Genomic DNA, 25,455 nt, shown 5'->3' with positions numbered 1-25,455 from the left:
AATGAAAAATGTGAGCCCATGGAGTCTTATATTACTAGGGGTATAACAGCAATTTAAGCTTCTCAGTTTTGTCATCCCTTACAAATTAATCTTTATTTGAAGCAGACAGAATGTGTTGTGTCCTTAAGTATTCTGTGACAGGTATGATACTGTTTACATGGGTTATTGCTTTAATCTTCTGGAATAAATATTTTCTCATAGATGGGAAAACAGAGCAGTTAATTTACTCAAAGCCACAGGCTGGTACATGACCAAGCCTAGATTCAAGTGCCAACCTTGACTCCAAAGCCTAGATTAACCACTGGACAGACAGTGAGCCCAAAAGGGGCCTTAGCTTCTGTTTCTTTACTATTAACTTTGACTAGGTTTTAAGCATGTAGTGTTTAGGGGAGAAACCCTGTATGCAGGTCCAAGGAGGTGTTTGTTTTCTTTTAGCCTGGGGGTAACAGTGGTAAATTTTCATATATGAAGTTTATGAATCCTTTACAGACCAGTGGGTATTTCTTCATGACCTGTGATAATTAATCTTCTTGCTGTTGCTGGTAATGATCCTACATTCTGGATTGTTTTATACTAGGCTTTCTTCGAGAGTCACCCAGCTCCATCAGCTGAGCGTACCATCCAGCAGTGTTGTGAAAATATTCTGCTGAATGCTGCTTGGCTAAAGCGAGATGCTGAAAGCATCCACCAGTACCTCCTTCAGCGAAAGGCCTCACCACCCACAGTGTGAACCCTAAGCGCGCCGCCACTGCGGTTCCGCTGCTCCACTGCAGGGATAAGGTGGAGCTACCGAACAGCTGATTCATATGCCAAGAATTTGGAGTCTTCTTTCAAACCAGTGGGGGTTGGACAATGAATGTAGTTAACTGGTTCCTGCTCACACTCCAGAATTAAATTCTATTGAAAAAGGAAAATCAGCATTTCAGCAAAAAATTAAAATTAAAATTAAAAATGTAAATATGATAGTAATAAAATAGAGCATAACGAAACTGTGAAACTTCCTGAAGCCTTGTCAGTGGTTAAAAGTATTTAACACTCTCCTGTTAATGACAGATGTTTTGTTTTTATAACCTACCAAAAGGAAACTAGAGGCTTCTGGGTGAAGAGGATTTTTGTGAAGTGGGTTCTACAAGCAGCCTGCAAGCCAAGAGTAGTGTCCATTGCTGGGAATGGTTAAACATGAAAGGCTGATAGCTGGTATAATATAGTCAGAGTCTGTGCATAATTCCAAGTGTTTTTTTTTTTTTTTTTTGGCATGGGGACTGATCAGGAAGACATTTTCCTGCATAACTCAATCTGAACTAATAAGGATTGTAGTTTTCCTTCTTGCCTTCCCTTCTGTGTAATCTCTTGGCCAAAAAAAAAAAAAAAAAAAAAAAACCTATCCTGGTCTGGGTTTCTTCCTCCCCTTAGTTCCACCCCCAACTCCCACCCCGGTGTCCTTCTTAGAGATAAATAATAAGGAAACATCTTTTATAGCCACATTAAATAAGAGAAACTGATATACATTATTTTTTTTCTTTCTTTTTTAAGATGACTTTTAAGAGCCTTGAAATGCATATAGGTGAGACAATAGAAATGAAAAGGTTTTCAGCCAAGCCTTTGTGAAGAAGTCATTCTGCTGAAAATGGTCTTAGTTATCTGACAGGCCAACTTTTGAACCTCTTTATGACAGTATCATACAGGCTTCTGCTGTTTAATTTGGGGCATGTAAGAAGTCAGTGGTAACTGCTGCAGAGCCTATATATTAGTGGTAACTGGTTAAAGACTGTAAGCCTGTTTGTGCCACGTTTTGCTTCAACAGTGTATCCTACTAACAAGCCCCACCTATCTAATCCAGTGAGTTTTGACTCTAAACTTCATTTCTTTCTTGTCCCTACCTTTTTTCTTTACTTTTTCCTTTCCTTTTATTCAAAAATACTTTTTGCGTTATTAATAGGAATTCATATTTGGTGTGGCTTAACTGTATTTCAGAAGGTCATCAGATTGTGAGACTGCTTCCTTGAAACATTTTTGTGCTATTGTTTTAAAAAAAATAATAATTAAAAAAGTTGGCGTTAATAAAAATGTCAATGTGAATTTGATGTCCTGATTTCCTTTATTCTCAATTAGAATTCAGTAGAATTATAAATTCTACTACCGTAGGATTTTTTGAGTCTATGAAAATCCAGTTCCTAAATTCCTGATGAATATTACCTAAACAGAAAAATCCTAAGATTCCATTTAAATTAGTTCTGGATTCTCAAAAATTTCTTAAAAGATCCTTAGAATCAGCATTCTGGAGTTAACTTGAGACTTACCAGTACCCTATTGAGGGCTCCTCATCCAAATACCCTGCTCAAGGCTGCTTGGTACACCGTCTAAGCATAGGCTTAAGGCACCACAAAGCAGGGACACTAAAAAGACAGAGAAAAATTCTGATTTAAAGAACTCATAGAATTTTACAATCAGAAATTATGGGAATAGTTATTTCAGTTTCAGCATACATGCAAATTTTGTGTATATTGGTTCAGTAGTTTGAATTATGTCTGGGGGAGAGGTTGTGCTGGATATCTTCCATTTGCCCTTTAGAACTACTACATCCTGTTCTACACCCAGGAGGTGTTGACCCACATGGACTGTATTAATAGGCTCCTTTGCCATCTGACCTCAGGTTGTGTTGATCCAATTAGTAACACCCTCAGAAGATCAAGAGGCATATGGAGAGGATGGTCAGGATATTTATTCCCGACTTTCTCACTGCCAGGTCATATAGGTTGTCTGTGTACCTTTACCAAAGACCATTGACTCCTGTTAGGCAGCCCTCCCTAGCTTCTAGCTCCCTTTGCTCCTTCAGATAAAGGAATAGAAAGGACTACTACTTTACTAGCTCTGCATTCCTCCATATTCCTTGTTGGTTTCCCTGAACTCTGCCCATGTCTTTGTAAACAGTCCCTTTATTAAGCCTTCCTCAGAGTACCCAGTTTAGTGTGTTCTCTGTTTTCTACTAATACCTTGACTGATTTGGGTTCTATGGTTCTGATGTTTTGAGTCACTGGAGGTCTTAATCCAGCCTTTTCCATGTTCTTTAAAATTAAAAGACGTTTTAATTTATTGTCTTCCAAAATAGCTCTCTACCATAGGTAATATATTCATTTTACAGATGAGAAAGCAGACTCAGAAAAATTAGGTTATACAATAGGTAACTCTTAGACCCACTGGTCAACCCAAGCTGGCCAGGCTCCAGGACCTATGTTCTCCTAGCTGATAGTCATGTCTCCACAATTAGATGGTCCTACAGTTGGACTGGACCCAGGCACAGCTTTAAATGTGTTTAATCATTTTCCTTTTCCCTGATACTTCTTGGTTAAAGATTTTAGTGGTATCAGTAGTTTGGAAAGAAAGATGGATATGTTGATAACTTCCTATAGAGAATTTTATGTTATTTTTTATTAATGGGAAGAAGTAAAGCCTTTTGGAACAGTGGACAGTAGGGGCTGAATTCTTAACTTGTAGTTTCTAAGGATGGGTTTCAGGGAGCAAGGAACCCTTGAAATTATTTGTAAGGAATGTATCTCTCTGTAGCATACAATTGGGATGGGGGCTCATGAGAAGACCTCTATAGCTTTAAATAGATTATTTCAATTTTATTACCTGAACAGGTCCTAGAATGTTACCATAAAGACTTGGAGCCACATTTTTAGAGTTAGTGATTTTTCATACAGAATGCTGAAGACAAGCTTTTGGTAATATAGTGCTCGACCTATATTTAACAGCATTTTTGACTGAATAGATTATCTGATGAGAACTGGAATCTCCTATTACTGGATACTAGTTTGAGGGTCTCAGGTTTTTTCTTATAAATAAGACTATCTTATCTTTTGTGATAACCAAAGGTGGAGCATGCTTTCTTGTACCAACCCTGGTGGTTATAAACTGGTCAAGGTGTTTGGTTTCAAATACAAGTCAGAGGAGACGCTGATGTTAATAAAACAATGAGCCAAACAACTCCTTTCCCTAGGAAACCAAATCAGAGAACTGGCTGTTGTGAGTATATTTGATGACAAACGTGATAGATGGCAAGTCAGAGGAAGGAAAGTTGATTGGGTGGTTACTGCCATTGGTAAAGAACTCTGATTGCTCCTGCAATTGAGTCCATTGCCTGGTATATGGCAGCTGTTGGTTCCACTGTTAAACTTCTGGTTCTAACACGAGTGCAATAGCAGCAGAGAACGAACCTAGCTTACTATCATCATCTGTGCTTTCTCAGGGAGGTTGCCAGCACCTGACAGCAGACATGCTAAACACCAATTAAGGTGACAACCAGGAAGAAAAAAATAATTAAATCCTGCCATGGTTTAGCTGACCATACCAGTATGCTCCTCTGGGAATTTGCCTCCCCTAATGCCAGTCAACCTTAACCTTTATCATGACTTTGACAAATTGTACCAGGTATATTACAATACACTGCTATTTCAATACACTTATTAGAGGATTGATTATCTACCTTGTATTATATATATTAATCTTATGAATACTATGCTTATTATTTAGGCTTATACTAAAGAAGCAGAAATTTAAAAAATACTAAATAGCTAATGATTTAATGGGAGAAGTCTCAGGAAGGCAGAATATAAGATAATGGAGGGGTGATAGAAACAGTTGACAAGTACAAAACACTTAAAATATTTGAGATGAAAGAGGATGGGTGAGATTGTTGCTTTTCTAATAGGTCAAGTCCCTCTTTTATCACAGCATTTGAAAGTCAGAAGAATATAAAGGAGTGTGGTAGGATGAAGTTGATACTGTGGCCTTTACAGGTGCAAAGGTGCCTCTGCTCACTTCATTCTTTTTTTTTTCCTGCCTATGTCACTCCACCTCTCCCACCTCCACAAACCCCACCACTGGCAACTACCAATCTGTTCTGGGCATCTATGAGCTTGGTTGTAGTGTTTTTAAGATCACACATATCAGACCATACTGTATTTGTCTTTCTCTGACTTATTTCACTTAGCGTAATACCCTCTGTATCCAACCATGTTATTGCAAATGGCAGGATTTCATTCTTATTTCTGGCTAAATAATTTATTTATCCATTAAATTCCTTTATCCATTCATCTGTTGGTGGACATTTAGGTTGTTTCCATATTTTGGCTATTATAAATAATGCTGCAATGAACATGGGGTCCATATCTTTTTGAGTTAGTGTTTTCATTTCCTTCAGATAAATACCCTAAAGTGGGATTGCTGGATAATATGGTAGGTCTATTTTTAATTTTTTGAGGAACCTCCCTACTGTTTTCCATAGTGGCTGCACCAATTTACATTCCCACCAACAGTGTAAAAGGGTTCCCTTTCCTCCACATCCTCACCAACTGCTAATGCTTGTTATTTCTCATTGTTTTGATACTAGCCATTTTTAACAGATGTGATACCTCATGTGGCTCTGATTTGCATTTCCCTGATTAATGATTTTGAGCATCTTATATGCCTGTCACCATCAGTACATGCTTTGGAAAAATGTATGTTCAGTTCTTATGCCCATTTTTAAATAAGATTTTACTTTTTTTTTTTTTGCTATTGAGTTGTATGAGTTGTTTACATATTTTGGATATTAGACCCTTATCAGATATATGATTTGCAAATATTTTCTCCTGTTTAATAGGTTGCCTTTTCATTTTGTTAATGGTTTCTTTTGCTGTGCAGAGCTTTTTAGTATGATGTAGTACCACTTATTTTTGCTTTTGTTGCTCTCGCTTTTGGTGTCTGATTTAAAAAAATGGCTAGGACCTGTGTTAAGGAGTTTACTGCCTATGTTTTCTTCTAAGAGTTTTATGGTTTTAGGTCTTACAAATAAGTCTTTAATCCACTTTGAGTTAATTTTTGTGTATGGTGTAAGATAGTGGTGAAGTCATTCTTTTGCATGTCTCTAGTTTTCCCACCAACATTTATTGTTCTTTTCCTGTTGTATATTCTTGGCTCCTTTGTCATAAATTAATTGACCACATAAGTGTGGGTTTATTTCTGGGCTCTCTATTCTTTTCCATTGATCTGTGGGTCTCTTTTTTATAGTACTGTACCATTGTAATTATAGCATTATAATATAGTTTAAAATGAAGTGTGGTGCCTCTGGTTTTGTTCTTTCTCAAGAACACTTTGGCTATATTTGCAGTTTCTCACTTCATTCTTATAACATTAACAGAGTACACAGACTCCAACAGGTAAACAACAAAACCATACACGACTTACATAAGACCCCTTGGCTACCAAATCTGGTCTTCTCTCCCTGTCCCTGCTTACACTCTTATTCCGAGAAATTGGAACATTCTAGATCTCTGTGTCCAAATACAGTGACCACTTAAGTTTAAGTCCATTTAACTTAAGCTATTTAAGTTTAAATTAAAATAAAAGTTAAGTTCCACAGTTGCACTAGGCACACTGCAAGTGCTTAATAGCCATGTACAGTAAGTGGCTACTGTATTGGGCAGCACTATATTGATAGATATAGATCATATCTATCACAGAAGAAAGTTCTATTGGACCACCCTGTTCTACATCTAGCCTATGCGAGTATTTTTTGTGTCTGATAGAAAATAGTTACATGTCTTTACCAACCCCATTGCAACAATTTGCTATTCTTCTAAGAACATTTTATCACTAATGCCTATGCACTTCAAATTTTATTTCTGTTCACAAGTGTAATACATATTCATTTTCCAAAAACTGAAGGAAAAAAACATAGAAAGTGACTATCCCTTCTTATAAAGACACCTCCCGCCACCCAAAGACAATCATTATTACAGATAAGTTTGGGGAATATTCTTACAGCTATGTTTTTATACTCTACGCATTTAATTAGTAATGAAGATAGGCTGTACACCCTTTGCTTGTTCCACTTTGTAACCAGTTGCACACTATTTTCAGTCTTTGCCTTATGAAGCTAAGTGTGCCAGGCTCAGATCTGCAACCTCTGATGGCATGCCCTAAGTCATGGAACCAATCTCCAAAGATGACTTGAGAACAAATTAACAGTTGGCAAATGTGTACCTCGAGAAGCGTTTCTTCCTTGCTTAGATTCATTGGTTCATGAAAGTTTTCCAGCCTGACTGCCTGATGTTAAATGCCAGTTTGGCAGAGTGCACACATTTGAGGAATGTGGCTTTAAGCTCTTGCCTCGATTAGTTAAAGTGGTTGGTGTAATGAATTCACTCAGTGTTCTTTCCTCACTGGAGATGCGGACTGCACTATATTTGGAACCCTATACACTGCTGCCTGGGTGTTTAGCTACAATTTTTGGATATCACCATTAACAGGATTAAGGAAATTATACAGTGACGGATTTCACAAAGACTGGTGAGGAGAGATGTAGCTTAGCTGGCTTGAAAAAGGGAAGAGAAAGATGCTGTTCTCACAGATTGCAACCTGCAGGGACTTCAGCTTGATGCAGCTGTTGAAATTAGGCCGAGTTCCTCCCAGTGGGCCCTGCTTACCTGCTGAATGCCTGCCGTGCAAGCCTGAGCAACTGTGTTACTTCCACTACTATATTTGCACCATTAATTTAGTAACTATTCCTCATTGCTTCCAACAAATAAATATGCCATCCAACTGTAAATGACCCAAGTATGCACCAAACCAAGGAAAGACCTGGGAGAGGAATAGTCTGGGTAGCTTTGAATGTTCCTGTCATCTATGATCCACCCTTAACCACCCCAAATATGATGCTGGGCAAAGGTTCTCACTGGTATGTGAGCATCACAAACACTGGCAGAGGCGAGGACAGCACCAGCCTCTTCCATTGTCTTAGATGGTACAGTGGCTCTGTGCTCTAACCTCACAACCTACTGTTTGACATGGGAGGTATTTTAACCACCAATCAAAGGACCTTGGGTATTGAAATTTTAGAAGAAACTTGTCACACAAGCCCCACAGCATCAGACTTGAGTGCAGTTTCCAAGGCAAAGTTCTAATGTATTAGTTCCATGACTATGGAATCCAGACAGCAGACAGTTGTTACAAAAGCTTTAAAGGCAAAAGGATATCATAGTAAGCACTGAGGCTACAGAATCAAATAAGACAGATTTGGTCTCAGCTTCATGAAGCTTACAATCTAGGAACAAGAAATATTGAATAAGTAATTAAGTGTGATGAGTCTGGAATGGGAAGTGCAGGGTAGTATAAGAGGGCATTACTAGGGAAGCCAGTGTGGCCTGAATGTTCAGGAAAGGCCCCTATGAAGAAATGATGTTAAACTGAGAACCTGAAAGATGAATAGTTGCCAGCCAGGCGAAGAGGAGAGGGGAAAAGATACTAGGCAGAAGAAATCATATGTGCAACAGGCTTGTGGCTGAAAAGAATCTGACCTACTTAAGGAACCAAAAGAAATCCAGAATAGCTGGAAAAAAAAGAGAAATCTTGTGAAAGAGGGATCCAGAAAGCTCGACAAGGGCCAGACTACAGAAGGACTTAGGCCATGTTAGAGAGTCTAACCTTTAGCTAAAGGACAATGGGAAGTCATCAGTTTCTTTATCTGTACAGTGAGAATAATAGTAGCTATCTCATGAGTTACCAGGGAACAGAGAAGAATGCAAAGGAAAGTCTCCATAAGTTATAAAGCATTACAGGAATACTACTATTATATTATTAGTAGTAATAAACTGTGCTGCCTTAAGAGTAGGAGTAATAGTTCAAATCTCCTTCTAAGTGGGAATATGAAAGTGTCTATAATACCCTGACTTAGGAGAACCAATGGGAAGGTTAGAAGTTTATTTCAGTTGAAACTTCCAGTGTGAGATTCATGAAGCCCATGGGTGGTAGGCACAACTGTTTGGAACAGGATCACACCATTTATGGCTATGTGTATTTCTCAACTCCACACCAACTCTCCGATACTACTTCCAGCAAAGATCAGTGTTCTGCCTCCTTCTCAAACCTACCTGAGCAGAAGTGCTAAGATGTTCTTTCCTCTTGATTTCTTCCAGCCAGAGCTTGAGCCCATCATCGCCTAGGCCAGCTTTTGTAGAAGCTGCCATCATTCCAAAAACATTACACTCTGAGTTGTTCATGGCAAAATAATTATCCCATCTTGTACCTACATTGTTTCAGGAAAAATTCAATGCCTTTCCAAACATGACATGTTTTATTCTTACAATAGCTCTGTGAAGTGGGCACAACCAAACCTCACAGAATAGATAAGAAACCTGAGCTTTGCCTCCAATCTAACCAGCACTGATATACTACTACAGAGAACTTAATGGTTCATTTTGGGCCATTTCCTCTCCACCTGCAACACATTAAACATTACCCAAGTACAGAAGGGCCGAGCTTCTGCAGGTGTAGGCATTTGATTCAGGCCCCATTGCCACAATCCTCTTCCCAGCTCTGGTCGAACAAAGCAGGTATGATTCCTCCCGGGAAGTCACAAACTACCAGATATGCCTCACAGCACTGCACACCCACGGTAAGGACTTGTATTTTCTCTTCAACCTACATGATACTTTTTAAATCTTTTTGAAAATTTAAATGCCAGCTTTCAAAAATCATATTTTACATAAAAACCCAAATTTCCAGCTTTTCTTGACAAATCAGGAGGTCTGGCACAAATGTCTGGAGTTTAATACTGACCTGAGAACCAGCACAACATAGGCAGTCCCCACTCTGCAGAGATCCTTTATGACGGTCCCATGACAGGCCCAGGATATCTAAGTTTATGTATCTGTTTCCAGATAGACCGAGTATTAGGAAGATGGTGTGGATAAAGTGAAGGTTCTTATGGCCAGGATTCTCACCTGGCCCTGGTCCGCTAGCTCACTACACGTGTGGGCAATACATTGTTACTGACTCTGTATATAAAGAGCTCTGCCCAGTGCTCTGGGTGACACGGTGGCATGGCTGCAGGAGAGCAGAGACTGAAGTGGAGTGGTGGCAGCGCCAAGGACAGAGACTGAGATGGCTGTGCGGGCAGAGAGGCCCAGAGGCAGAGACTGGCTTGCTGCATGCAGACTCGCTCTAGTGGATGGGATTCTAGTGACTGACCTGTCACTGTGGGAATAAAGTTGGGTATTAACCCTTTCACCCAAGAATGTTCCACTGTCATTTCTTTGGTCTCACTGATTCCATAATGAACTTGTCTGGGGCTGATACCCATTGGCAAGACAGATGGTATCCCTCCTTTGTGACCCTTTTATATGTACAGGACTTACCTCTGTTGGAATATAGCTCTGGGAATGTCTTGGGGAGACCTTTATGTAGATGAGAAAACAAGGATTGACCACTCCAGTCCATCTCTAGTATATCTTATTTATTTGCAGGTACTTCCCAAGGGTAGAGGTGAAAAGCTTTATTCCATCAAAGACTTCAGTCACTGCTTTCAGTGGTCTCCTCTATTCCATTGTGGCTGCTATATTTATTCATTCATTCAAGATTCAGAACTTAAAATAAAGATACTTTGAAGGTGGTGGGACAGTGGCCTCAAGTAACTTTTGGAATGAGATGGATAATTTTAAAAAGGCATTACTGGAGTCCCACTCCTGGATATATATCCAAAAGAATTGCAAGTAAGATCTCAGACTATGTGCCCTCCCAGGTTCATAGCAGTATTATTACAACAGCAAAGTGTTGATGCCACCCAAGTGTCCACTGATGGATGAATGAGGGAAACAAAATGTGGTCCATACATATATGGAATATTACTCAGACTTAAAAAGGAAATTCTGACACATGCTACAACATGAATGACCCCTGAGTACATTATGCTAAGTGAAATAAGCCAGTCACAAAAAGACATATACATGATTCCACTTACTTAAGGTATGCAGAGTACTCAAAGTCACAGAGACAGAAAGTAGGATGGTAGGGGCTGAGGGGAGGAGGAAAATGGGGAGTTGTTTAATGGATACAGAGTTTCAGTTTTGCAAGATGAAAAAGTTCTGGAGATCTGTTGCACAACAACGTGAATATACTTACCACTATTGCACTATACACTTAAAAATAGTTATGATGGTAATTTCTTTTTACTACAATTGTATTTTTTTCTAAAAACACATTACTGGCTGTCAGGAGACTTGGGTTCTGCAGTGACTCAACACTGACTTGTGTGACTTTGGGTAAGGCACATTCTGGAACTCAGATTCTTTTCTACAAAATGCAAGGGTGGAAGAGAAGATAATAAAAACATAAACCTCAGTGCAGGGTAGATGGATGTGATAGTGCTGTGTGAGCAATTGAACACTACAAATATTAGATGTGGTCTTCGTCTCAAACTGTGATTTCTGTGGTGACTAGATAAATCTTAGATTTAAAAAAAAGCCAAGGTGTGTGTTGGGTGCTAGAACCTTCAAGAAGAAAGAAAAAGAGCCTGCCCTCAAATTGCTCATGGTCTGGTGGAAAAAATAAAAACAGAATGAGAAAAAATTTACAATATAACGTGTTTAGGGTCAGTCTAACATAGGCTGGATTCAAATATACACAATTTCCCTATAATAGGATGAAGGTTAGGTAGAAACTAGGATATGTCATTCAGGTAAATCAGAAGTTCTCAAATTAGCAGAACACAAGCTTAAAGCTTCAGACAACCTTTGCCAGGCGTTTAGTCTAAAGAAAAAAAATGTACCTTCACCTACAGCCTTTTTCTTAGACCCATTTTTCTTGATATTCTATTTTTCTTTTCTTATTGATATTTTAAATTCAATTTAATTTATGAATGTACTAATTTTCTAAATGAGTTTAACTCAATTTCTGTTTAACCAAAAGACACCCAGGATAACTGGAACAGAGAGCTCCTCCTGGCTGGCATGCCTCAGCACGGAGCGAAAGCCTGTGCATGCTGGGGTTGGTGGGGGTCAGTAGATTCTGTTCACACGATCATGCCTCCATAAATACAATTCATGGCCAAGGAATTTAGTCTTACTATGATTATGCTTTGCTCCTGTTTCAGATCCTTTCCTTTTTTCCTTTATCAGTTTTAAAAAACATGTTTTTCCTGGAGTTAATTATTTATAAAAACAATTTGGTTTTTATTTGCTTAGTTTTCCAGGTCCCTATAATGAACTGATGCTCCACCATCACCAACAGTGCAAATTTTTCCTCTTTTCATTTCCTCTTACTTCTCAGAGACAGCCTTTCGGGGGCCTCCTGTCCCCCCGAGCCAGTCCTCACTGACGACTCCCCAGGCCCACCGCCAGGCCCTTGGTCACCCTGGGATCCCCCTTCATCATCATACTGGGGATTCTTTTCTCACCTATGTGGAATATCCTGGTGCCAGGGTCACATGTCTTCCTGTTTCTTGGGGTTTTTTTCCTCTAATTTTGGTGCACCACATCCTCCAGTAGTTTCCTGAGAAAGGGTATATGGGTAACACGTAAAATTTTTAAGATTTCACATATCTGAAAATGTGCTTGCTTCACTGAGCTCATAATTTAGCTAACTCACAGTTTGGCTAATTGTAGGTCATAAACAATTTGAAAACATTCCTCCACTACCGGCATAGTTGGTGAAAAGCATGGTGCCATTATGATGGTTGTTCCCTAGAATGTGACCTGCTTTTCTCTCTGGAAAGTTCTAGTAATCTTCTATTTACTTAGTGATCTGGTACTTCATGATTTCTTTTTTATCCATTCTGTTGGGCACTCAGTGGGCTTCTCATTCTGGAGATCCAGGTCATTCAGTTCTGAGATAATTTCTTGAATTATGCCTTCAATTATTGCTTTGCCTGCATATGTCTCTAACTCTTCTTAGTTCTACTACTAAAAGCTAGTTCTACTCTAGCTTTTAAAAAATCTTTTCATGCCTATTTTCTGCCCTTTTTAAAAAGGATTATTTCAATTTGATCTTCCAACCCTTTGACTGAAGTTGCTTATCATATTTTTAAGATGTTTTACTCCTTCATGTCTTTTTTATAACCTTCCGTTCTTGTTTCATGGATGCAAGATCACCCTCTCTGAGAATATTGTGAAGTTTAGGTTTTCTTTTGTTCTGTTCTCTGTGCTGTCTCTATATTCCCCATTTTCCTTTTTTCTTGTTTGTTTAGTCATATCTTTGTCATGTTAGAGACTTTCAACTACTTGGTGATCCTTGACAGTCTATTCATGGTAAAGACTGAAACACTAAAATCGTCTGGAAGCTCTGTGTTCATGAAACTGGGCTTCTCGGTTGATGGGGTTACTGTAGTGAGCTGACTTTCACTGGGAACTCACAGCTCTTGGTTTATGTAGTGGGTTGAGTATTGGCCCCAAAAAAGATATGTCCACATCCTTATCCCCATAACCTGTGAATGTGACCTTATTTGGGAAAAGGGTCTTTACAAATGTTAAGGCTTTTGAGATAAGACCATACTGGATTATCTGATGGAACCAAATCTACTAACAAATGTCTGTAAGAGACACAGCAAAGAAAGACACAGAAGAGGAGAAAATTGTGTGAAGATGAGAGGCAGACTGGAGTGATACAGCTATAAGCCAAGAGACAGCTGGGGCCACCAGAAGCTGGGAGAGGTAAGGCAAGGCAAGGCAAGGTATGTTCCCTAGAGCCTCCAGAGGGGACATGGCCCTACTGACACCTTGATTTTGGACTTCTGACCTCCAGAACTATGAGAGAATAAATTTCTTTTTTGAAGCTACCAAGTTTTTGGTATGTTACAGAAGCCCTAGGAAACTAATATAGTATCCAGAAGTATTTCTTCATGGGCTGGCCAGTTTCCCCAAAGAAAAGTCCTCCAATCTTCTGACTGGAGGATATTAGGCTGGCTAGGAGAATCTTAGGGCCAGGTGTGACAAGGGGACCAAGAGGTCTCACTATTTGGTATGTAGTCTTTTACCTTATTCCCTAGTTTTTCAATATAGTACAGTACCTTGTCTCAGCTATACTTAGCATCCCAGAGTTCAGAATTTTTCTAGATTAACCTTTGAAGAAGGTTTATTAATTGTGTTTTTTAATTTTTTCTGTATTTCTAATACTTTGACATCTTGGGGCCTTGCTGATTCTGGAAAGACTGCCCCTCCTGGGGCTAGCCAATTCTTAGAGATAGTAAACTATTCTCCTGCCTGTGTAATTTTTAATTACAAACCACTTTATACACAATCCAAAGCTCTTACCCCAACCACCTACTTTCTCAGGCTCTCACAGGCATCATTATTCCCCTGCCCTAATCACTTCAGGCCCAGGCAGCAGACAAGCAGAGACAGTCCTGTGCTCCAGGATCCAGTGAAATTACTAAAGTAGCCAGTCCTAAGCCTGTTTACCCTGCCTCACCTGTTCCTTCCTGTGGAAACCACAATAAAGGCTCTGGCCATGTTGTATATCCATTCAACGGAACACAATGAAAAGGAATGAACTCTTTATATGTGCCAACATTGATGAATCTCAAAAATACTCTGGGCAAAAGAAGCTAGGCACAAAAGAGTATTTACTGCATGGTTTACTTTATATAGAATTCTAAAAAATGCAAAATAAAATGTCAGAAAGCAGACTGTGGTTTCAGGATGGAGGGCTGACTCAAAAGCATGTAAGTTGTGGTGCTGATAAACTAGTACTCAAAAACAAATAAACAAAAAAACCTTGATTTGTGTGCTTTCTTCAGTGCAAAGACTCCCACTGGCTAATTCTGAGCTACTAATGGGATGGGGGTAAACGTAGATTTGAGATGGGCACAACTGGCTCTCCCCAGCTAGAACCAGACCCCCACACAGAAAGGAATGAAGGTGATGAAATGTTTGTATTTTAGTTGTGTTGGTGGTAGTATGAGTTCATATATTTGTCAAAACTTATTAAACTATACCTTAAAAATGGGTGCACTTTATTGCATGTAAGTTATATGTCAGAAAATTATGTTTCAAATGAAGTAGCAACAACCAAAATACCCATACATTTAATAGAATATGCAGCAGCCAATCAAACGATCTAGGAGATTTTTGTAACATGGCAAAAAAGAAGATTTGCTATATTGTTTTGTGAAAAAGGCAGAATGGGAACTTTTATTTTTACCATATATTTGCCTATGCAAATTCTGTAGGCAGATGGACATGGTCTGGCTCTTTTCTTTTTAATGAACTGATATTTTTTCTTTGTACTTAAAAGTAGTAGATAGCAAAATGGTTGAGGGCCCAGAATCTGCCTCCTTTATCATATCCTTTAATAAACCGGTACATGTGTTTCCCTGAGTTCTGTGGGCCACTCTAGCAGATTAACCGGGCCCAGTGAGGAGGTTGTAAGAACCTCCAATTTGTCACCAATTAGGACTGAAGTTGTGGATAATCTCGGGGCCTCCTACTTGCAATTGGCATCTGAAGTGGAGGTGGAGGGCACTGTTGGGGACCGAGCCCTTAACCTGTGGGATCTGACGCCATGTCCAACTAGTGTCAGGTTTGAGTTAAATTGTAGGCCAGCCAGCTGGTGCCAGAGAATTGCCTGGAAGGGGAACCAACCCCCCATGTGGTGTCAGAAGTGTTGTGAATGTGGTAGTCAGTGTGAGAGTGAAGGAAGACACACCCCAGCAAAATAGCTGGGTTTTTCCCCAAACAACAAAGCAGGTAACTGAATTGATTATATACGCAGTTAAAGAAAGAAAAGAAGAACAGAAGGATTAGAAGACTCCCTGCTCAGAACACAGGACTCCCTTTAACACCTGGCCAGGAAGAGAGGCCTCAGTGAGCTTCAGGGCTCATGACTCAGCAGGCATACTTCAATGATTTTCAAATTTTAGCTTATTCTATTGGTACTCTTTTGAAAGCTTAAGTCAAAATGAAAAGGCTTCACTTACTTCTGCCTTGCACTACCAGTGTGAAAACCCATCCAGAGCCAGTTCAGATATGTTTAGTTCCTTCTATTTTTTAATGCAACCCAATAAAGAGCTGAGCCAATTTAAAATTCTTTAAAGTACATTTTTGAGGGGGTGACAAAAATTACACAGTAATACTCTGGCTGTCATTTAAAATTGAACTATGTTGGGAAAACTACGCCAATATTTTAATGGTGGATATAATTTGGGATTACAGGTGATTTCTGCTTTTTAACTTCTTGATTTAATTTTCTCCAGTGAGGAGCATGTGTTACTTTGAGAAACAAAAGGAGTAAAGGAGCATGGCATAAATGAAAGAAAGAGTGGCTGAGGGTGTCTGGTCTGTCTCCAGGCTCCAGGGAAAATGGGGGGGGGGGGTAGGGTAAGACTCACCGATTTGCTCCCCTTCCTTCATGTCTCTCAGAGGCCCTCCTAACTCAGGATTCAGGAAGCCTTTATCTCTATATTCTTGCTTTTCTTCCTTCTATGTCTCCAGTATTGAGTCCCTTTCTGTTTGGGGGATGGGGAGGATACAATATTAAAAAATCATCACCTATTTATGAAAATTGTTCATAGAGGCTTGGTTGTGCCAGGTCCTACAGAGTTCTTGCCCTTGAGCTTACAAATACTTCTGCAAACCTTCTCCACAATCCCTTTCCTTGATTTTTTTTTTTTTAAGGAGAGCCACAGAGAGGCTTTTATTTAGAGAATAAGTGAGAAGACAGAGCTCCTGGCTCATGCCGAGAGGGGACAAGAGAGCCCCCCTTTCCTTGATTTTTATAAACTAATTTTTAAAATTCTTTTCTTATAAAAAAAATATCTATCCATCAAAGAAAAGTTGGAATATACAGAGAAGAATCAAAAAAGAATATAAAAATCATCTGTAGTCCGCCATCCATTAACATTTGGTTTATACATTCCCAGTCTTTTTCTTATTTATGCATACATGGATATAATATTCTTTGAACACAACAGGGCATCTATATATGATATGCAAAACAAAAATTTTTCATTGACGTATATCATACCTATGGTCAAGTGCACAAAATGCATGACTCTTAAGTGTCAAGTTTGATGATTTTTTAAATATAAATGCTTACAACGTTAAGTTGCTTTCTGTAGTTGGCAATCTATTGTGAGCATTTTCTGCATGATTAGATGATCTTCTATAGCATAAATTTTAATAGCTAACTACCATTCTTAATGTATTATAACTTATTTAACCAACCCATCCTTGTTAGATATTTAGGTTGTTTTTAGTTAACTGCTGCATTACTTTCCTATTGCTGCTGTAACAAATTACTATAACCAGTGGCTTAAGGCAACACAAAACATTCTCTTATGGTTCTAAAATCAGAAGTCTAAAATGGGTCAAGAGAGCTGTGTTCACTCTGGATGCTCTAGGGGAGAATGTTTTTTGTCTTTTCCAGCTTCTGGAAGCTGACATTCCTTGGCTCATGGCCCCACATCACTCTGGCCTCTACATCTGTAATCACATCACCTTCTCTTACTCTCATCCTCCTGCTTCCCTCTTATAAGGACCTTTGTGATTACACCTTGTCCACCCAGATAATCCAGGAAAATCTTCCCATCCTAAAACCCTTAATTTAATCACACCCTCAAAGTTCCTTTTGCCCCATAAAGTAACAACCTCAGGTTATGGTAGCATGTGGATTAGCATGGTATTAGCATGTGGACTTCTTTGGGGGAACATGATTCAGACAATCACAACTGTAAGAAGATAGTTGTGATCATCGGCCTCAGCAATAACAGCTAACCCATAAGCCAACCTGGCTAAGGCTATTCTAACAGTAACAGCTAGCACTTACTGGGCCCTCATCATAGGCCAGATAAATAGATAGCCCTCCCATTTCTTGTCCTACCCCTGCTGTTCCTTCTCTTCTCCCTCTTACTCTTACTGCCTACTAGTTTGGAACCCCATGTCCATTTCCAAAATCTTTTGCCTTTCTTTCTGTATGTAGAATGTCTTTCAAGACTTAAATTTCTTAGGATCTCAATGATTGTTTCTGATCTACTGACTCCTAACTTAATTCCCATGCACCAGCCTTTTCCCCAGATCCCAATCAAGAATGTAGCTTCCCTTAGCTGTGCCTTTACGACTTTAAAAACTAAATGTTTCTAAAACTGGATTCATGACCTTTCCCCTAACCTCTATCCCACCTTCCTGCACCTTTATAACTTAACCTCTTACTCAAGCTGAAGACCTAGGACTCACCTTTCATTCTTCCCTCTCCTTTGTATCTACTCAGCGACTAAATCCCAACTACTTTGATTTAGCATTCCTCTGTTATCATAACTCAGTACCTTGACTGTTGCTAGAGTATGTAATCTGAAATCTTTCTCCCATCCAAATCATACTGCTCATAGGTGGATTATTCTCTCCTCCAGGAAGCCCTCTGTGATTGCCCCTTCCTGGGATACCATCTCCCCAAGCTTAGAGGAAGTAAACCATAATTAAATACCCATTGTGTGCTCAGCTTTCTCAAGCATTTTAAAATTTAATCTTTTTTTTTGGTATCGTTAATGTACAATTACTTGAACAACATTACGGTTACTAGATTCCCCCTATTATCAAGTCCCCACCACATACTCCATTACAGTCACTGTCCATCAGCATAGTAAGATGCTATAGAATCACTACCTGTCTTCTCTGTACTATACAGCCTTTCCCATGTCCCCCCCACTACATTATTGTACTAATCATAATACCCCTTTTCCCCCCTTATCCCTCCCTTCCCACCCATCCTCCCCAGTGCCTTTCCCTTTGGTAACTGTTAGTCCATTCTTGGATTCTGTGAGTCTGCTGCTGTTTTGTTCCTTCAGTTTTTTCTTTGTTCTTATACTCCACAGATGAGTGAACTCATTTGATACTTGTCTTTCTCCGCCTGGCTTATTTCACTGAGCATAATAACCTCTAGCTCCATCCATGTTGTTGCAAATGGTAGGATTTGTTTTCTTCTTATGGCTGAATAATATTCCATTGTGTATATGTACCACATCTTCTTTATCCATTCATCTACTGATGGACACTTAGGTTGCTTCCATTTCTTGGCTATTGTGAATAGTGCTGCAATAAACATATGGGTGAAAATATCTTTTTCAAACTGGGCTCCTGAATTCTTAGGGTAAATTCCTAGGAGTGGAATTCCTGGGTCAAATGGTATTCCTCTTTTTAGTTTTTTGAGGAGCCTCCATACTGCTTTCCACAATGGTTGAACTAATTGACATTCCCACCAGCAGTGTAGGAGGGTTCCCCTTTCTCCACATCCTCACCAACATTTGTTGTTGTCTTTTGGATGTTGGCCATCTTAACTGGTGTGAGGTGATATCTCATTGTGGTTTTAATTTGCATTTATCTGATGATTAGCGATGTGGAGCATCTTATCATGTGTCTGTTGGCCATCTGCATTTCTTTGGAAAAGCATCTGTTCAGCTCCTCTGCCCATTTTTTAATCGGCTTATTTGCTTTTTGTTTGTTGAGGTGTGTGAGCTCTTTATATAATTTGGATGTCAACCCCTTATCAGATATATAATTTATGAATATATTCTCCCATACTGTAGGATATCTTTTTGTTCTACTGATGGTGTCCTTTGCTGTACAGAAGCTTTTTAGTTTGATAAAGTCCCACTTGTTCATTTTTGCTTTTGTTTCCCTTGCCCAGGGAGAAATGTTCATGAAGAAGTTGCTCATGTTTATGTCTAAGAGATCTTTGCCTGTTTTTTTCTAAGAATTTTATGGTTTCATGACTTACATTCACGTCTTTGATCCATGTTGTTTACTTCTGTGTATGGAGTTAGACAATAATCCAGTTTCATTCTCTTGCATGCAGCTGTCCAGTTTTGCCAACACCAGCTGTTGAAGAGGCTGTCATTTCCCCATTGTATATCCATGGCTCCTTTATCATATATTAATTGACCATATATGCTTGGGTTTATATCTGGACTTTCTAGTCTGTTCCATTGGTCTATGGGTCTGTTCTTGTGCCAGTATCAAATTACCTTCATTACTGTGGTTTTGTAGTAGAGCTTGAAGTCAGGGAGTGTAATTCCCCACTTTATTCTTCCTTCTCAGGATTGCTTTGACTATTCAGGGTTTTTTGTGGTTCCATATGAATTTTAGAACTATTTGCTCTAGCTCATTGAAGAATGTTGTTGGTATTTTGATAGGGATTGCACTGAATCTGTAGATTGATTGAGGCAGGATGGCCATTTTGACAATATTAATTCTTCCTATCCATGAGCACAGGATATGTTTCCATTTATTGGTTTCTTCTTTAATTTCTCTCATGAGTGTCTTGTAGTTTTCAGAGTATAAATCTTTCACTTCCTTGGTTAGGTTTATTCCTAGGTACTTTATTCTTTTTGATGCAATTGTGAATGGAATTGTTTTCCTGATTTCTCTTTCTGCTAGTTCATCGTTAGTGTATAGGAATGCAACAGATTTCTGTGTATTAATTTTGTATCCTGCAACTTTGCTGAATTCAGATTTAGATCTAGTAGTTTTGGAGTATAAAATTTAATCTTTAAAGTACAGTTTCAAAGTTTACAGATGAGGGAACTGAGAAGGTAATTTCTGCAAACTAATAGAGCTAGTAGATGGCAGGCTTGGAACCCCAGTGTGATCAACTCCAGTGCCAAGTTTTTTGCCTCTACTCCACATGGCCACCCTAGAGTTAATGCCAGTGGTTCCAAAACTGACTGTTCATTAAAATCACTTGGGAACTGATTCTGAAGCCTGCACCTGAGCTACTAATAAGATTATCTGGAGATGGGGCCAAAAATCTATTTTAAAAAATTCCTACACTCATCATGTGACATATTTTATTACTTATTACTAATTAGTATGTTTAAAACACATGCTTTATTCCTTTCAGTAGGATAGGAAGTACTGTTGTATTCATCTTTGTGACCCATCCAGTACCTTTACAGGGCAGGCACTTAAAAATAATTTGCTGGCTGCTTAACTGCTACACAGTGAGGTGCGCTGTGAGCTATACTATTATGAGAGTTGAGAGACTAACAATAACAGCTAGCACTTATTGAACCTTCATCAAAGGCCAGGCCCCACTGGATTAAGAAATTTACATGTATTAACTTAGGACTTCCCCATAACCCTATAGGCAACATCAGGACACAATTTGCAAAGCCCCTTATTCAAAAATTATTGATTTCAATATGGTGACAGCAGAGAATTAAACCAAGTGAGGGGCCAGCCTTTCTAAGTACCTATGTGACTGGGCAGGTCTTGTACCCATAAGCCAACCTGGCTATTATCTCCATTTTACAGATGAGGAAATGGACAGAAAGGCATTAAATAAACATTTCCAAGATCACACTATGAGTAGCAAAGATACAATGTGCACAACCTTAGCTGGAGAAGGCTTCGTTGCAATCTCTGTGTTTACAAAGCTCTCCAGTCCTTCGAGATTCAGCTGAAACCCTTTGTCTACTAAGTGTTCTCATCAATGAGCCAGGGAAAAATTCTGTTTCCTCTGAAATTTCAGCACGATGACAGCATTTGGTTTGTACGTTTCTTATGGCCTTTATCACATTCCCATGTTATACCTGGAATGCCCTGGGAGGTGGAGGTGTGGGGTTGCCCAATAAATTAATGTAGTTGAACATATTAACAAGAGTACAACTTTGAAGATACAGAGGGACAAGGAGGGAATTCCAGGCAGGGACAGGCGTAGCACAGTGATAAGCACTTCTGCAGGATAGAGAGATACGGTTGGCTTGACTGGACCAAAGGTACATGGAGAGGCTAATGTGGGTAACACTGGAAAAGAGGGCAAAGCAAGTGATAAAGCATTTTTAACAAAGCTAGACAGTCACTTCTGCAGGCCCTTAGGGCATGCTGCATGTTTAGTTATGCATGCTTTATCCTTTCACAAATGTTTGAGCACCTACTATGTGTGAAGCACAATTTCAAGCAACAAACAAGACAGACAAGATCCTTGCTCTCGTGGAACTTGCATTCTAGTGGGGGTGGGGACATACAGCAAAAAAAGGTAATTTTAGTATTGAAAGGTGTTTTGAAGATAATCAAATAGGGTCCTGTCATAACATGGTGGAAACGACCTCAGGTGGGGTGATCGGGGAAGGCCTCTCTGAAGTACATCTGTAGTGAGATAGGAATAATGGAAAGAAACAACTGGGAGAAGAGTGTTCAGGCAGAAGGAACAGCAAATGGTAACTAAGGTCCTGAGACTCACACATTATGGTATGTTCAAGGAACAGAAAGCTGGAGCCTAGTGAGCAAAGGGAAGGGCTGGGGGAGAGGAGAGAATTATTTTATCATAGTAGTATTTCTGCTTCTGGGAGCTGAAGATGAAAGTTTTGGAAATGCTTTCTGTCTTCTAAATTACTTGGAAAAGTGTTGTGTGGAAAGTCAGGAAAAGGCAATGAAGTCCGCCCATTACTAAGTAGGGGGCACTCAGTCCTCCAGATGTCCTGGGCACCTCCATTTTTCCCTGTTCACGGCTAATGGGGCAAAGGTTTGACCTTCCCCTCCCTGGACATCTTTCAGCTTTGCTCAGGAGCAAAGAGCATCCAGTCACAGCCTGCTGCTTCTGCCTCGCAGCCAGTCTTCTCACACATATGCGTTATGTGCGTGTGTGAGCGGGTGCGGGTGCGTCTTCAGGGGAGCAGGGGCTGGGAGGAGACTCATCAGCTGATCTCATCACTCCGAATTCACTTGCTTAACAGATGCTGATGAGCACCTCCCAGCACAAGGCCCCCCTGGAGCAGCACTTCACAGGGAGGCTCCTGTTCATGCTTTGGACCACCTAATGGTGCAGCAGAGATTCTCCCATTTCCTATCTCCTAAAGGTTAAGTAACTTGTTCAGGATCATATGGCAGAAGTGGCAGAGTTAAACTGAAACCCAGTTTTTCTCTTCAATTTCAGAATTTGTTCACTGGACATGAATATCCTGATATTCAAGAAGTTATAGCAAATAATGTATCAAAACTCAAAACTCCATACAAACCTCAAGAAATACAACTTGAAGCTCCTGCGTAACTCTCCCCATTCTAGTAAACCATGTGGCCTCCAATTCCTCCTATTCAGGGGAACAATACAAACAGCTTCCCCATCTATTCCCAAGTGCAAGCCAGAAATCTAGTAGGCACCAGTGACACTTCCCCTTCTTCCAATCAATTACCAAGTTCAACTAATGTTGACATCTTTTCTATTTCCACTATTACTTCTACCATTCTCCTTTCTACAAGTGTCACCTCTTATCTGGATTATTGCACTGGTCTCCCTGCATTTGTTTTCCCTCTTTCCAGTTTAATCTCCATATTATAACCACCAACTTCTTAACGCCTTTAAATAGCTGCCCTTTGCTCTTAGGATATAGACAAAGTCAACTGCATGGCAAAGTATCGTATGATCTTTTCCCTACTCAACACTTCAGCTTAATCTCAATCCCTTGGTTCTCTTGTTTCCGGGGCACTGGTCTTCCGGCATTTCCTTGTAATCTCCAAGGTCCCTCCCAACTTGCACATGCTGTTCTCCATCTGAATAACTCTTTTCCGTTTCTCAGGTAAGCTTTCCCTGAGTCCCATAACTGGGTCATTCCTTGGCATGTCACTTTTACAACTTTACATTTGTTTGTGAGATTAAGTGATTAAAGTATTTCCTCCCTAATGGGCCAAGGACTAAGCATTCATATAGTATAAAATAATGCAAAATATATAATAGTATATATAGCATATATAACATGCCAGGCAGTATTCCTAGCATTTGACATGTATTAGCTTGCTTAAGACCTCCCAAAAGCCTGAGGTAGGTACAATTATTAGCCCCACTTTACAAACAGGCAAAGTAAGACACACAAGCTAAGAAGTGGCAGAACTGGAATATGAACTCAGGCAGTTTCTGAGTCTGTGTATTAAACACTCATATTATGGTGCCTCATTAGCACCTGCTGAATGCAGGATAGCATTCAGTACTTTTGACAGGGACTATACAGCACCAGCAGTAACCTAGTTCTTAACTAAAAACTCATTTCACTTGGGTTTTGGTAATCTTGGTTGACTGAAACTTTGCAGCAAAACATTTATCTTCCCAGCATTTTATTCCAACTACTTTAAAAATCCATCTGCCCTCACTGATATTATCATGACCGATGTTAGGCAAACTGCTAGAGGGCAGGAGAAAGTTGGCTTAAAGTAAAAATCATGGTTCATTTGTAGTGTGCGTAATCCAGGTATGGACAACTCAAAGATTTTCATAGATGTCATCTCACTTGACTTTCACTGATTCCTAATAAAGTTACACACACACCCGAGGCACTTTTCCTCGGTTAACAGATGAAGCAAAAGGCTGGAGTTCGGAGGATTGCCAAACCATAGGAAATCAACTAGTCATAGTATGGGGTGAGGAACGGTGTCCCCACACTTCCAGGAAACCAGAAAGAGATCTCTAGCAGAGGACCTCTTCTAAGGATTAAAGATAGCTAACCAACCTTTCCTAATTCGTGGGTGGAACCTCTGAGGGGACAGAGCTCCTCCTAGGTTTTCCCAGTATGGCTAGTCTCAAGCTACATAGTAAGAGTTCTATTGGCTAGCTACAGTCAATTAACCATAGACCAATATGGTGAAAAGATGTAATTCTTCACTTGAAGTCCATGTACCAATGTCAGGGGAAGTCAAGAAACTGTACATTTTCTTTATGTGCATTTTGCTAAGGAAAAGCTTTCATTAGTTTCTCCCAGGACTTAGAACTAAAAAAGGCTAAGAACCATGATCCTTTATGCCTGTACACACATTCTTTCTGATCACGGTCGTGCCTTTACAGGGACACATTCGCAGGATTTAACATTTCTATTCTTTCAAGTACCTGGCAGCTATGGATGGGAATCTAAGAGGAATCCAAATGCCCACCCAACGTGAGTTAGACGTTATAACCGCACCTATAAAAAGGTCTAAAGAAATTACATTAGCGTTCGCCTCCTTGGAGGGGGCTGGCTGCATGGAAGGCCAAGAGCGCTTGAGTCCAGTCCCGACCAGGCCACTAACCGGCTGTGTAAACCTTAGGTTGCATACCCTTTCTAGGCTTCAGTTTCCAGATCTGCAAATTGGAAGTTGAACCGCACGGTCTTCAGGGTACTTCTCTGCCGAGAGCTTCGTACAAAGTAGGCCTAGCCATTAAAGCAGCTTCCTGTGGATGCGGTGCTGGGCTTTAACGGTCCCCCCACCCCGGCTCGGACCCGCGAAACCCTCTTCGGCACGCCTCCCCAAGTGACGGCGCTTCCCTAACCGCAGCCCGAACACGGCTCCGCCCCGTCCCGGGGGCGTCCCATCGTGCCCTGCGCCGGGCGCCTAAAGCGGTGGGGCACCTCCCGCCTTTCCGCTGCTCCGACCCCGGACTCCTCTCCACAGTTCTCCCGGGCGCCCCATCCTATCAATGTCTAGTATCCCAGCCAATCACGCGGGCCGGGAGTCTCGCTTTAGGCCCACCCTCCTGCCAACCCTCAGCCGGTCTGGGCTTGAGGCCTTTACCAGGATGATCCAATCAGCGGCGGCTCTCTCCTGCCTACCCCAATCTCCCTCCCTCCGGCCAATCCACGCGCCTCACTTTGCTGCCCGCCCAGCCAACCCGGGCCTTGAAACCAGCGGGCGAATAGGCGCAGGGCAGCCCTTCAACGCTAACTGCCTGGCCAATTGGGGATTTCGCGTG

At 40.3% G+C, this 25,455-nt stretch overlaps 1 protein-coding gene and 1 long non-coding RNA gene across 4 annotated transcripts in view; one reads left to right on the top strand and one right to left on the bottom strand.

Annotated features, from left to right (window-relative positions):
* NPEPPS (aminopeptidase puromycin sensitive) overlaps positions 1-2,079 on the top strand; it is a 103,032-nt gene extending 100,953 nt beyond the window's left edge. For both annotated transcript variants that reach the window (XM_036930355.2, XM_036930353.2), the window contains exon 23: positions 578-2,079. In XM_036930355.2, the coding sequence (XP_036786250.1) occupies positions 578-730 (153 nt within the window). In that variant the 3' untranslated portion in view covers positions 731-2,079. The remainder of the gene's footprint in view (positions 1-577) is intronic.
* On the bottom strand, positions 732-25,150 carry LOC118934687 (uncharacterized). Of its 2 annotated transcripts, XR_005033558.2 has the most exons (5): positions 24,822-25,150; positions 12,215-12,309; positions 8,913-9,067; positions 2,301-2,396; positions 732-897 (listed from the first exon to the last, which is right to left on the bottom strand). It is a non-coding gene; the product is annotated as an uncharacterized LOC118934687 (long non-coding RNA). The 2 variants fall into 2 exon arrangements; XR_005033556.2 differs by lacking the exon at positions 8,913-9,067 and having other exon boundaries at positions 24,822-25,148.
* Positions 25,151-25,455: the final 305 nt, after the last annotated feature.

This window comes from Manis pentadactyla, chromosome 4 (genome assembly GCF_030020395.1).
Source record: "Manis pentadactyla isolate mManPen7 chromosome 4, mManPen7.hap1, whole genome shotgun sequence".
Taxonomy (NCBI): Eukaryota; Metazoa; Chordata; class Mammalia; order Pholidota; family Manidae; genus Manis; species Manis pentadactyla.
The sequence above is the reverse complement of the archived record's forward strand: the minus strand, read 5'-3'. Positions and strand labels throughout refer to the sequence as shown.